The sequence below is a fragment of the Delphinapterus leucas genome, chromosome 1, assembly GCF_059928025.1.
Source record: "Delphinapterus leucas isolate spDelLeu-1000000601 "Yukka" chromosome 1, BTC_Dleu_Yukka2, whole genome shotgun sequence".
NCBI classification, from domain to species: Eukaryota; Metazoa; Chordata; class Mammalia; order Artiodactyla; family Monodontidae; genus Delphinapterus; species Delphinapterus leucas.
The window spans coordinates 169,030,335-169,045,083 of NC_143129.1; the positions used below are offsets into that span (position 1 = coordinate 169,030,335).

Sequence of the window (14,749 nt, forward strand, 5' to 3'; positions counted from 1 at the left end):
TGCCCAGACCCTTTGTTTCACAATAGGCAGAGTCAAGCAGTTTTCTTCTGTAGCCCACACATACTGATAACAACCCCTTGTACCAGGCAGTCAACCTTAGCTGTACCTATAACAACCCACGCAGTGGCCTGCCGTATTTCAGGCTGATATGCTCAGCAATTCCAAACCCACATATGTGAAAAAACCCACAGTTGAGAAAAAAGAATAGCTATTCTCTCAAATTTTCCATAGATACAGCTCCTTGCAGGACTATATGGATGTGGGCATATGTCTGGGCGGTCACATTCAGACTGTATACTTAGGTATGCTGGCCACGTCTGGGGGATGGGCACCAGCCTGATAAGTGGGTAGAAGCAATGTCACCCTACCAATTTCAAATTCCCAGTGCCTCAGTAAACAATCCCAAGGGGAGAATTCCAACTCACACTGACTAGGGTCATAAGATGTGGTAGGAACCACACAGCACAAGGTAAATGAGTCAGGAAGAGTTCCAAGATGGTAGAGAAACCTCATTCATTCAAATCTACTAAATACAATTTACTAAGCATCAAGACCCTAAATGATATGATCCCTGGCTACCTCCCTGGCCTCTTTTCCTACGATGCTCCCCTTCTCTAACTGCAGTCCAGCCACACTAGTCTCCTTGCTATTCTTGAAATCACTGAGGTCTTCGCTCTTGCTATTCCCTCTGCCTAGGATGCCTTCCCCCAGCTACTCACGAGGTTTTCTCCCTCACTTCATTCAGGTGTCTACTCAAACATCACCCCCTCAGAGAGGCCTTCCTTGACCAACTGATGTAAAAGTATAAAATAGCACGCCCACCCTCTTGCTCTCCTCACTCCCTGTTCCCTTATTTTTTCTTCATAGCACTTATTATTTCTCAATATTGTTTATATATGTGCATGTATGCATACGTGTGTATACGTACACATACACAAACACACACACAGACACACAATCAGGGCAGGATTTTGTCTGTCCTGCTCATCACTCCATCCCCAGTGCATAGCAGGTGCTCATAAAATATTTGTTGAACAGTGAATGAATGAACCTAACATATACTTGGGTCTGAGATAAGTACTAGAAATATAAAGATGAATAAGGCATGTCCCATTTCTTCAAAGGAACTAACAATCTAGCAGGAGAGGCAGACACACCACAAGAAGAGAAAGTTCCACAGCCTCAGGTATTCCCCATAGCTTCCTATGAAGAGTAAAAAAAAAACAAAGAAAAAGAAAAGTCACTTGTAACTTGAAGTGTTAACTGTTATAAAACTGTAATATTAATTAAAAATTATAAAAAGGCTGAATGCTGGTCATAAGAGACAGATCTGGTTTCAAATTTAGGTATTGCCATTTGTAAGCTGGGTAATTATTTAACCTTTCTCAGCCTGTTTCCTAACCCATAAAAAGAAATAATATTGGTAATTACTTCACAGGGTTGTTACAAAATTAAGATAATGCATGTAAAGCACTTATATCGCCTGGCATACAGTATGTACTCAAATGTTAGCTATTAATGTTATTAATGGAATGAATCCAACTATCCCTTGAGCCTGATGCCTAATCAACAGCTAAACCTTATCAATTCTATCACCAGACACCTCTCCTATCCTTTCCTTCTTTTCATTTTCAGATCCTAACTGGTGTCTCTGATTCCAGTCTCTCTCCCTTCCAACTCAATTTACACATTTCTAAAGAATTATATCCAAACCCCCTTAGTGTAGCACTTAAAGCACTTCATGTTTGGGCCCCAACTTACCTTTCCAATCCTATTTTCCACTACTTTCTGGACTCCACCAGTCTAGCCAAATTAAATCACTCTATTTTTCTATACACACCACATGCTTTCCCACTACCATGCCTTGTTCATTTTATTCCCTCCTGGAACGCTCTTCCCTTCTTTACTCTCGAAAGTTCAAATACTTTCCACCATCTTTCCAGACCTAGCTCAAATGCCAATAATGCCTCCCCTGGCCTCTCCCAAGTGAAAAAGGTGTCTTTCTCTCCTGAATATCTATAATTTTATTATATCTCTTCTATAGTAGCGATCGCTTTCAGTCACTATGTACGCCACAGGCTCCCTGTTGAAGGAATCCATGTCAGTTCCTATACATACTACATGCCTCATACTCAAATACATGCAGCATGAAAATTTCACAAATAGACATTAAAATTATATTTGGCCTCAATAAGAAACTTTCAGTATTGAACCAGAATATTCTGATCTAACCTGTATTACAGCTCCCTCACAAAAGGAAACTGGAACACAAAGTACTATACTTTCTAACCAGTGGTCACATTAATTTTTGTTTCAAATTTCTGGATTTAACAGACCACATATTCTTCTTTCCACTTCCAAAGTGCCCAGATTCAAACGCTTTCCATCAGAAACTTCCCTCTCTCATTATATATTTAAATTTAAAAGCTAAGTGATAGATTGTTCTTTAAAATATAGAACATAATTGTAATTCAGGACCAACTAGTTGTACCTATTAACAGGGTAGAGCCAAGCTCACAAAAACACAATAATAAACAACAAGGATCATGATACCATTCTTTCCAAGTAGTTGCTGCTGCTGACCTCCTGTTTATAAGGCTCTGAGCTAATTTTCAGGCACAAGGAATAACGTGTATTTGACTCATTCAACTATAGTATCATTCAGACCCTAATGGTGGGGAGGGAGTTTTAAGACAAGCAATGACATTCTGAAATCCACCACCACCTCTACCATGTCTTACTTGCTATGTGATTGTGGCCATGTCCCTGAGCTTCTCTGTGTATCATGCTTGTTCAAAAGAGTAACTAGGTGGGGAAGGAAAACGAAAGCCTCATTGGCTTGAAATCCAAAAATATATGCAAATCTTTTGCTACAAAAGACAAAAGAATGTAAACTAAAATGTTTTTGGTGAATTCTCTTTATTAAAGTAGAAGTCATCTCACCCCTCGAATACAAGTCATTGTATCTGATTTCCAAATTCCTTACAGGAAGAACAGTATTAAAGTCACCAAAACACATGCACTCTCCACTTCCCTTAATTGAAAGGTTCTGACTTCCAAGAAGCCAGAAGCTCAGCAGAATGTAAACTCTAAACCAGTAAACAGCTCCCGATCCAAGCTGGCCAAAGAGGAAAGAGAGGTGGGTGGAGGGAGGCAGATGACAGGAAAAACTAGGCTGACCACTGGAGCCAGTCGACTCATTCACTGCTCTGGAGGGGACACACACACACCCTCCCACCCTGCGGCTGTCAGGACTGCTGTCTTGGCCCCAACACGGTAAGAACAGAACTCCTGAGAAGAAACTCGAGCTGCAGCTGGGGCTCCGGACCCTCGGGGTGCCTGGGCCTGGCAGACTCGGGGATAGCAGCCCGCCGTATCCAGAGTAGAGCACCCAAGACGGCCTCAGGTGTGGCCCTGGCCGTAGCCCTAGCCGGGCTCCGCGTCCCGGCAGCCTCACCCGGGCCTGTCCCGGGAACGGCCCCCGCCCCCCAGCCCGGTACCCCGGCTCACTGGCTTGGCTGATCCGCTGGATGTTGCCGCTGCACGTCTGGATGATGCTGTTGAAGTCCCGGAGCGGGGGCCCCGAGGCCCCCGGGTTCCGGTACATATCTAAGGGACCGTAGGACATGACGAGGAGCCGAGACCGACTCGCCCTGCACCGCGCTCCTACCGGAAACAGCCGCCAGACCCGACCAGCAGGCTGACAGGGAAACCGGGAAGAGAAAGGGCGGGGAAGGGGATAAAGCTGCGTGAGCGCTAGCCCCGCCCCCTCGCAGCGCGCACACGTCCGCCCTGGCTCCCCCACATTGCGCAGGCGCCTCTGGAGCTGGTGTAGGCACGGTAGCTTAGAGACGTGACGCCCTGGAGCTTGGGGATGCGGGGCGGGGCGATGACATCATACCATTGGGGCTCGGATTGGAGAATCTGAGGTGGCGGTGTTGTTTATCGCCAGGGCACGGTGACAGAAGGCAAGAATTTTTCGATTAGCATAAAATTGTACCAGATGATCTCAGCCCTAACATCCTATTCTGTTCTATTCTGAGCATTCAGGCCCAAATATGGAGAATTCGACAGCCTTGAAACCCAGATCCGTAACCAAACTCCTGAAATTCCTCACTCTGCTTCCATCCTCTAGGGCTTTGTTAGGATTTGTGGAGCACTTTTTTTTATTTTATTTTATTTTTTTTACATCTTTATTGGAGTGCACTTTTATGGTTTACAAATTACTTGCATTTCTCCCTCCACCCCTCTTCTAGTCTAAACAATAAAATGATAATAATAAGATTTCTTGAGCACGTATTATTTGTGATCCCCTCACTGCAATTCAGTTGTTCATAAGCTCTTTCACAGCAAGGGACGATGTTCTAACTATATTTTTACCTTCAGACTAGATAACGGACAATCGATTTTTTTTAATGTTGAAGTAAAGTAACTCAACAGAGCAAGCATTATTATTTTCCCTTTTACAGTTGAGAAAGTAAAAACCATAGAGGTTAATTTGTTTTTCTGAGATTTGACTGCAAAAGCCAAACACTAAGCTAATCGTATTGTCATCTTGCTATGTCCCTAAAACGCATTCTTATATTACCAAATTCATTCTCCATCTAAATCCCTCCCAAATAACTTCTTCATCTATATCCCAAACCAGGATTTCTTGGAGAACTAGACTGTCAAATTTTTAAAATCATTCTCTTAAGTAATTTGGAGTGTATGACGTCAATGTTCCCATAGAAGACTGCATTTTGTGAGCGTATGTTAGATGGAAAGACAAGAGTAGGATTTTGCTGTTGGAGGAGATCAAGATAGAGAGAAGTGAAGGGGAACTGGCAGTGTTTGTTTCCTGTATTCTCCACCCCACTTCACTCCAGTCTGCTTTGCAATCTCTGGGGAATGACCAAGAGAGGAAGATGCTTGCCTGTGTAGGAGGGGACCCTAAATGGGTGAATGAGCCTGCATTCAGCCTTAGAGCTTTTGTAAGCAATGCTGTCTCTATTTTTCGTTGGAGCATTTATAAGAGCAATTTTTTCTCTTTAGAAAAGGACAGATGACATTTGGGTCCTCTCATTCTGGTTATTAAAACCATACGATTTCTTAGAATCCATAGTTTTATGTCCTATCTTATAGTAAATCGTGTACATTGTACTTTTTTACCTATAAAATAGTCTTGAGAATGTTTTCATTTACATTTGATTCTATTTAAAGTGAAGTTCAGTAAAGGTATTTTTCTCCTAGGATTGAAAACATAGTGGTGGTTGTTATTGTTGGTTTATTTCTCCAGCTAAAATAAAAAGTGGTTTTCCATCTGTGCCATGGCTATCTTGTGCTATCTCTCATAGCAATACATTTGTGCCTAGCAAATACTAGATGTCAAATGAACATATATTGAATTTATACATGAATAATAAAAAATAACTATCATTTCTTAATGTCCATCCAGGTAATGTGAACACATTTTACAAAGTTATTGGTAATACCCAAGATAAAGCCCATCTGATAAAGTGGCTTTATCTTTATATGGTCTGACAAAGTTAGGATTCTTAACTTACTGCTGCAAGGGGGACTACACACCAGAGGAATCATGGGGTATCTCACCAAGCACGGGAGAGATAGAATTATTCCAGGATTTGGAAAGATGGAGTGTAGGTAAAATTTAAAAGAAGCAGTGTTTTTGATAGCCTCAAAGCACACCAGGCTATGTGTAAAGGGATTATCGTCAGGCCTGAGCTAACAAGAAGACTCAGAATCCTGTTTCCTTGGAAACTACAGCGTGAAGATAAATGTGGAATGCTGTATCTGGAAACCCCTTATCTGAAGCTCTGCACCTGGATTGGAAATTGAGGCTGCTTCTCTGTGTCAAAGTAACTCAGATCCTCCAGTCGAGAGTGGAATATTCCGTTCTTACTGATATTTCAAATAGCAAATTTTCTGAAAAAGCAGTGCTTTTAGAAAATGAGGTTTCTCAGCATTATGTCTTTTTGCTAATTGACAAAAACAGTTTTCATGGTTCGAACCCATCAAGGTGAGATTAGCTCCTTGGTAACAGATAAGGAAACTGGTGTTCTCTAGAGGTTCTGGGCACTTGCCCAATGTCATCCAGCTATTAAATTGCAGAGCCATGATTCATACATATTCTATGACCCAGCAATTCTACTCCTACCTGTATACTCAACAGATGTGCATCCATATGTGTTCCAAAAACCAAGTATCGGAAAATTCATGACAGCATTTTTTACGACTAAGCAGCATTTCTCTGTATTAATTTTTATTTCATCATAATTAACACACAATAGAATACACAGGTATTAAGTGTTCATTTCAATGAATTTTGACATTTGTATATACCCACGTAACAACCATCCAAACTGAGAAATAAAACACTTTCACTGTTACACAAGGAAGTTTCCTCAGGCTGTGTTCCTTTCTTTTTTTCTTTTAAGAGATGCTTTTCTTTTGTAAGTCACCAATGTCTTTTTTATTTTTATTTATTTATTTAAATTTATTTATTTTTGGCTCTGTTGGGTCTTCGTTGCTGCACACAGGCTTCTCTAGTTGCGGCGAGCAGGGGCTACTCTTCGTCGCAGTGCGCAGGCTTCTCATTGCAGTGGCTTCTCTTGTTGTGGAGCATGGGCTTTAGGCGCGCAGGCTTCAGTAGTTGTGGCACATGGGCTCAGTAGTTGTGGCTCGCGGGCTCTAGAGAGCAGACTCAGTAGTTGTGGCACACGGGCTTAGTTGCTCCGCGGCATATGGGATCTTCCCGGACCAGGACTCGACCCCGTGTCCCCTGCATTGGCAGTTGGATTCTTAACCACTGCGCCACCAGGGAAGTCCAGGCTGTGTTCCTTTCTAATCAATTCTCCTCATCCCCAGAAATCACTGTCTGATTTTTATCATTACAGATTAGTCTTGCCTATTCTCAGGCTCCATCAAGAAGGGATCATATGTTATGTATTCTTTAGTGTTGGCTTATTTCAATTAACATAATGTTTTTGAGATTTATCCATGATATTGCATATGTCAGTGGTTTGGTCTTTATTGCTGAGTAGTATTTTATCATATGATCTTACTACAATTTGATTATCCATTCTCTTATTTATGGGCATTTGGATAGTTTCCAGTTCGAAGCTATTATGAAGATGGCCAGAGCAGCATTTATTTTTACAAGTTCCAAACTGGAAACAGCCCAAATGTACATCGACAGTAGGATGGATAAATTGTAGTATCATACAGCATGAAAATTCATGGCCCACGGCTATGTGAGCAATGTGGGTGACCTTGTCCAACATAACGTCTAGCAAAAGAAGTAGACAAAGATGAGTACATTCTGTATTATCCCATATTTATGAGGTTCAAAACCAGCAAAATGAATCTATATTATTAAAATTCAGAATAGCATGTAGTTAGTTTTTTGGTTTGGTTTGGTTTTTTGCCTTGCTGTGCAGCTATACAGGATCTCAGTTCCCCGACCAGGGATTGAACCCGGGCCACGGCAATGAAAAACCTGGAATCCTAAGCATTAGGCCACCATGGAACTCTCAGTTTTGAGGAGGAGAGGGAGTGACTAGGAATGGGCACATGAGATGGGCTAGGGTGCTGGTAGCAGTCTTTCTTGATCCGGATGGTGATTATATAACTGTGTTTACTTTGTGAAAATTCATCAAGTCATACATTTGTGATGTGTGTCCTCTTCTGTATATATGCTACACTTCAGTAAATACATCTCATATTTTAAAAATAAAGTATCATTATCACCAATATAACAAGCTTTCTGGGAAATGTAGGGAAGAGTCAGTGGAGAAATTCAAAGAAGTTTGCAAAGAAGACTGTGTTAAAATTAGCACTCATCATATATTGCCAGTGGGAATGCAAACTTGTACAACCACTTGGAAAAGTTTGTCAGTTTCTTAGAAAATTAAACATAAATTTATCATGCAATCCAGCAATCCCACTGCCAGGTATTTACCCAAGAGAAATGAAAGCACATGTTCATATAAAGATGTGTATGCAAATGTGTTAGCTTTATTCATAGTAACCAAAAATTAGAAATAACTCAAATATCCGTCAGCTGCTGAATAGATAAACAAATTGTGGTACATCTATCAATGGAAAACTTTTCAGCTATAAGAAGGAACAAACTACTGAAACACGGAATAAATTTACTGAGATGTGAAACAATGTGGATGAATCTCAAATGCATATGCTAAATGAAAGAAGTCAGACATGAAAGTCTACATACTGTTTGATTCCATTTATATGACATTCTGGAAAAGGCAAGACTATAAGGATAGAAATCAGATTAATGGTTAGGCAAGACTATAAGGAGAGAAATCAGATTAATGGTTGCCAGGGGCTGGAGCTGGGGGAGGGAACTGACTGCCAAGGGGCACAAGGGAAGTTTTTGTGCTGATGGAAATGTTCCATGTCTTGACTGTGGTGACTACACAACTGCATACATCCATCAAAATCTTTTTGATGTATACACTGAGAAGGATAAATTTTACCAGATGCAAGTTATATCTTATTAAACGTAAAGAAAAATGGCACTCTAAGGATCAGTGTAATGAAGTGGCACGCATGAGGTGGGTAATGTGGAGTTGAAAAAAAGATATAAAAGTTGTGGGTTGCGTGAATCTGGGGATAAAGTGATCTGGAGATAAAGTAACTTTGGAAACAAAAAACAAGTGAACAGGGCTTCCCTGGTGGCGCAGTGGTTGGGAGTCCGCCTGCCAATGCTGGGGACACGGGTTCAAGCCCTGGTCTGAGAGGATCCCACATGCCGTGGAGCTAGGCCCGAGTGCCACAACTACTGAGCCCATGCACCTAGAGCCCGTGCTCCGCAACAAGAGAAGCCGCCTCAATGAGAAGACTGCGCACTGCAAGGAAGAGTAGCCCCCGCTTGCCGCAACTGGAGAAGGCCCGTGCGCTGCAACGAAGACCCAATGCAGCCAAAAAAGTTAAAATAAATAAAATAAATTTTAAAAAAGTGAACATATATGTTCACTCTATTTTGTCACTGTTTTCTCTCTCAAGAAACAGACAATGTAGATTCTGTGATAATAATAGCTTAAAAAATCGAGTGCATACTATGTGCCAAGCACTGTTTTAGAGACTTCTACATACATTATTTAATCCTCACAACAACCCTAAGTAGAGATAGAACTCACACACAGGCAGTCTGACTTTAGAGCTAACCACAGCCTGACACAGTCTCACTTTTCAGGTAGAGTTGATAATCTGCTTCAGTGACAGCCTGACAAGCACTGGCAGGCAAAGTGGTTATTTGACTCCAGTCATAACTAGGAAATATGAACTCCTTTCCCCCAAATGCCAACTGTCATTCCTGCCTTCAAAATCCAGAGATTCACATAGTTGTTAATCAATCTTATTGGTCAAAGGTCAACGTGGTAGCCAGTCTCCAAGATGGACCCCAGTGGTTCTGCCTCCTGATATGAATGCACATGGGTAGTCCCATTCCACATTGAATAGTGTCAGTAATTTTTTAAAAAATTTATTTACTTATTTTTGGTTGCGTTGGGTCTTTGTTGCTGTGTGCAGGCTTTCTCTAGTTGCAGCGAGCGGGTGTTACTCTTTGTTGCAGTGCGCGGGCTTCTCATTGTGGTAGCTTCTCTTGCTGCGGAGCACAGGCTCTAGGCGCACGGGCTTCAGTAGCTGTGGCATGTAGGCTCAGTAGTTGTGGCGCATGGGCTTAGTTGCCCCATGGCTTGTGGGATCTTCCCGGACCAGGACTCGAACCCATGTGCCCTTCATTGGCAGGCGGATTCTTAACCACCGTGCCACCAGGGAAGTCCAGTGTCAGTAATTTGTCTTCTGTAACCAATAGGGTATTGTAGAAATGATGCAGTGTGACATCCAAAGATAGGCCATGAAAGTCATTGCAGCTTCTGCCTTGTGCCTTGTTCTCTTATATTCAGTTTGTTTCCAAAATCCATTCTCTATGTGGCAGATTTTATATATATATATATTTTTTTAATAAGTTTATTTATTTATTTTTGGCTGCGTTGGGTCTTCGTTGTTGGGTCTTCGTTGCTGCGCGCAGGCTTTCTCTAGTTGCGGCGAGCAGGGGCTTCTCTTCGCTGTGGTGCGTGGCCTTCTCATTGTGGTGGCTTCTCTTGTTCCAGAGCTCAGGCTCTAGGCACACGGGCTTCAGTAGTTGTGGAACATGGGCTCAGTAGTTGTGGTTCGCGGGCTTTAGAGAGCAGGCTCAGTAGTTGTGGCACACGGGCTTAGTTGCTCCGCGGCATGTGGGATCTTCCCGGACCAGGGCTCGAACCCGTGTCCCCTGCATTGGCAGGCGCATTCTTAACCACTGTGCCACCAGGGAAGTCTGGCAGATTATATTTTTTAAAATAGCCTCCACAGTAGCTTCCATCCCACATGCTCTTCTACTTTGTCACCTTCTCATCAAGAGAAGGGATCTATGTCCCCTCCCCTTGAGTCTGGATGGACTCCTGACTGCTTTGACCAATAAAATTCTGCAGAAGTGAGGTAATGTGACTTCTGAGGACAGGTCAGATGATGAAACACAGCTTCAGGTTTGTTCACTTGTGCTTGGAGTCTTGATCCACCATGGAAGAAGTCTGATTACCTTGAGCCCATCATGCTGGAGAAGGCAAGGTATATATGGAGGGGCCCTACATAGGTGCTTCAGTCAGCATTACTAGACTTTGTCATCTCAGTCCAGGCACTAGATACACAAGTAAGCAGAGCCTTCAGAGAGATGATTTCAGTTCCAATAAGTTTCCTTCAGCTTTTGAATCTTCCCAGCTGAGGACCCAGATATTAAAGAACAAAGACCAGTCATCCTCACAGTGCCCTGTCCAAATTCTTGATCAACAGAGTTTGTGGGCATATTAAAATGGTTGTTTTCAAACACTAAATTTTGGGGAGTTCCCTGGCGGTCCAGTGGTTAGGACTCAGTGCTTTCACTGCCTCGGTCAGGGAGCTAAGATCCCGCGAGCCCCCGGCACAGCCAAAAAACAAAACAAAAGCAAAACACCTAAATTTGGGGGTAATTTGTTATGCAGGAATAATAACCACAACACTCTGTAGGTCTGACAGTTTGGACCTTCCCGAAAACGGCCCCTCCCCCCAAATCCTCGAACTGACCGTTAGATGAAGATAGCTATACTGCAGGTAACATACGGTCTTAAACTGAAAAGGATGCAACCAAAATCCTGCTAAGTTGCTTTTAAGGTTAGTTAGAGTGGTTGAAGAACTTCCTGAAGAACTAGATGATATCTTTCTCTGTTTACACTATATTCTTTCCCTACAGCCGCTTATACGGCTGTGTAAATGGGTAAATTAAGGTAATTCACACAATAAATGTGGTCATAAACATAACCTACTGTCGTAGTCTGTTTGGGCTGCTATAACAACATATCACAGACTGGGTAGCTTATAAACAACAGAAATTTATTTTTCACATTTCTGGCAGCTGGGAGGTTCAAGATCAAGGGGTCAGCATTCTAATGAGGGCCCTCTTCCAGATTCATAGCTGGCATATGGTAGAAGGCGCAAGGGATTTATTTGGAGCATCCTTTATGAGGGCACTAATCCCATTCATGAGGGCAGAACCTAAGCTCCTCCTAAAGTCCTCACCTCCTAATACTACCATCACTAGGCGTTAGGATCTCAACATATGAATCTGGCGGAGAGGAGAGGGGCAATAAACATTCAGACCATAGCACCTATAAAACTATCTTTATTTAGAGAAAATGAGTTGTCATTACACCTATAGAACAGAATGACCAGGATGTGACAGTGATAATGTCTGAAAGGCACCTGTTATTTAGAAACCTACTAGCACCAATGTTTCAAACCAATACATTCCTCTCCTTGAGATGACATCTCAAAAACCTTTCACTCATACCTTATAAAGATTCATCCCGTATTAATTTTGAGTAATAATGGTAAATATAAAATCAAGGAACAATGGTGTTGTCCAATATTCCATTAAATGGGAGCGTCATGAGGAGAGTAACTTTGTCAATTGTCTTCACTGCTGTATCCTCATTGCCTACCAGTGCTTATAACAAAGCAAGCACTTAAACTGAATAAATAAACTCAAAGAAGAAAGAGAATGATTTTATTCTCTGATGGACATAAAACTCCCTATTAGCACTGTTAGGTTTTTAATTGTTTAAATTCTACAAGCAAGACAAACTGACTCTTTTCTAGATTGAAGGGGATTATGGGATATGTCTATTGGTGAACCAGCAAGAAATGAAAAAAAAAAAACCAATTATACTTAAGTCAATATGAATTTTTATTAACACACATTTTTCAAAGTCTGTACAAACCAAAACATTCCTGTGTTTTAAAAGGTCCATTATTACAAACATACAAATAAACAAAAGGTGTTACCAAAAGTTAGCTACTCAATTTCACGGTAAAACAGTGTCATGATTTTTAAAAACCAAAATTTCAAGACTGAGGTTTCTTCCTTCCCTTTTTGGAACTTGTGGAAAGTTAGAAAATGTGTGGATTTGCTTTATATTAAATGCCAAGACCTTAAAAAAAGATTTAGTATAAAACTAAATGTGTTTTTACATTGTCACTTCATGTAACAGAATTTCTCAAGTCTTTAAAATAAAAAAAAAATGACTGTAACTTTTTTCACAATCTTTTCCCCATAGTCAATGTAAATGCAGCTGAAAATATTATCTGACAGTTTATCTTTACCTAAAAGTTTCTCATTCAAAAAGTTACAAAACTGTTTAGCACTGCCATTTCCCTTGCTTAGAAGGGAAAATTACAGCCTCTACTAGAGTGATAGATAAGTAACATGGTCCGTTGTTCCTCTTACCAGAAGGAAGCCACTCATTGCCACATCTCTGTCCAATTATGTGCATGGCTCCACTTGTGAGAATGCTCACAGATTAGAAGCATTTGCTCCTAGGAAATGCCTAGCAAGTTAAACTTACTGCTACACTTTTGGTAGACTGAGGTACAAATGTCATCTGCCCTTATGATTACCTCTAACTCTAGTACCACCCCCTGCATTAATGATTCCAAGGTAGCTGGTTTTACTGTTTCATGGCACACTACACATCTCTAGTTCCTTTCACAAACATCATCTAGAGGACCTGAGAGTATGGCTAGAAATGCAAATCTATCCTCTCACCTGGAAAAGAGAATCCATGTACCTATTGTGTCAAGAAGGGAAAACAGGACACAGTTCAGGCTGCGGCCAAGCTGCTTTTGAGAAGCACCTGTTTTCAACACATTTCCATTAAAGGCAGGGAGTGTACAGGCTGGGGTGGGTGAGGAGGAGTGGGGAAAAGGTACAGTGATATCATTCTCCCAGGACTTACAGTCCATACTTGAGCAGCTCATACTAACCTCCAAAATGCTCTGTAGTCTGAATATTATCCCATTTTGAATCATGTAAAAAAAAAAGTTACCTGAAAATGGCCCAGTATGACAACCGATATAAGTAAAGGGCATTTTTTAAAAAAGAGGTGGCAGTGTGAGAATTTAAAATCAGTCACGTAAAACAATCAAGAAAGGGGTTGGGGAGAGAAGTGTCCAGTACAACCTGGACAACCCTTCTTTCTGCCTTTACTTAGAAAGACAGACTGCCCAAATCTTTGCTACCTCCCTTAAGTATCTTCTTACATGGTCTTCCAAGAAATCCTCCAAAAGGCACTTAACTCCATACTTATATATTGAATTGTTTCACCTTAGCAATCAGTTTTTAAGACTCCAAGGTAACAAGAAAGAAAAGATCTGATTCTGTTACTAAATGCTAGAGAGTAGGACTTTTTTTTAAGAGGCATCACTTTTACAAGAAGAACAAACTAGGCTACCATTACTCCTTTATCAAGAAAAAGTTTCTTTTTTTAAAAAATAAATAAAACTCTGGCTATACATAGTACAAAGTACATAATACACCTGGAAAAAAACCCAAGAGTATACCCTGAAGCAAAAGGTTTACTGGAGAGAAAAATTCTCTTCCACTGTACCAAGTCTTAAGGTGGCAGTTTTCAAAGTTCAGAGGGTGGCAGTGATATGTAATTAATGCCAACTATTTGCTCATGGGTATAGCAGGATGCCATGATGGACCAAACAAAAAAACCCAAACCATTCTGCACATAACACTGAGCAGTGACCACCACACACACATAAAAAAGTAACAAAAGAGTGACAGACAGAGAGACAGTAGTACTGAGAGGAGGGTTGGGGGTAGAGAGGGGAGTGAGGGAGAGTGAGAGAGAGTGGGAGAGAGAGAGAGAGAGAGAGCCTGAAACCCCAAACATTCAAGCATGCAGTCATAATATAGCACAAACCAGGTGTTTCCACTCAGCCCCACTGCAATCGCACAAAGAAGGATAACTATAGTAAAATAGAGATTTCTTAAGAAAGCTTGCAATTCCCAGAGAACAGCTACGTTGCCACCCTAACCCAGGAATCCATTGCTATTGCCAGGAGCGTCCTTGTGGTCTCTCATGGAGAGGTTATAGCTCCTGACTTCTCTGACTTCTTGCTCTTGGACAAAGCAGCTGCCTGCTTCAGGAGCTCTCGGTTTTTGGCCTTTAAAAAAAAAAAAAAAAAAAAATCACACAGGACGTTTTAGCAGGATAGGCTATGTTTTTCATGCAGATGCTAAGGGAGACAATGCAGAGGTCAGGAAGAGGTGAACAAATTCTAGAGGCAGAAAACAACAGAAAGCTCTAGGGTTTGGTTCAGAGGGAAGAAAGTATTTGCTGGAGATTAATCAGTGTACTTCAAT

The 14,749-nt window shown here is 41.4% G+C and overlaps 2 protein-coding genes across 7 annotated transcripts in view; both read right to left on the bottom strand.

Annotated features, from left to right (window-relative positions):
- The window catches only part of STX12 (syntaxin 12), a 34,073-nt gene extending 30,330 nt beyond the window's left edge, over positions 1–3,743 (bottom strand). For 3 of the 5 annotated variants that reach the window (XR_016388150.1, XM_089898055.1, XM_089898051.1), the window contains exon 1: positions 3,511–3,743. Coding sequence is in view for 4 of the 5 variants with exons in the window: in XM_089898055.1 (XP_089754181.1) it covers positions 3,511–3,628 (118 nt within the window). In the remaining variant the exon portion in view is untranslated. The remainder of the gene's footprint in view (positions 1–3,510) is intronic. The other 2 variants (XM_089898057.1, XM_022551958.3) reach the window with 1 other exon arrangement.
- Positions 3,744–12,265: 8,522 nt separating this feature from the next.
- Positions 12,266–14,749, bottom strand: part of FAM76A (family with sequence similarity 76 member A) — a 28,147-nt gene continuing 25,663 nt past the window's right edge. For both annotated transcript variants that reach the window (XM_022551957.2, XM_022551956.2), the window contains one exon: positions 12,266–14,550. In XM_022551957.2, the coding sequence (XP_022407665.1) occupies positions 14,464–14,550 (87 nt within the window). In that variant the 3' untranslated portion in view covers positions 12,266–14,463. The remainder of the gene's footprint in view (positions 14,551–14,749) is intronic.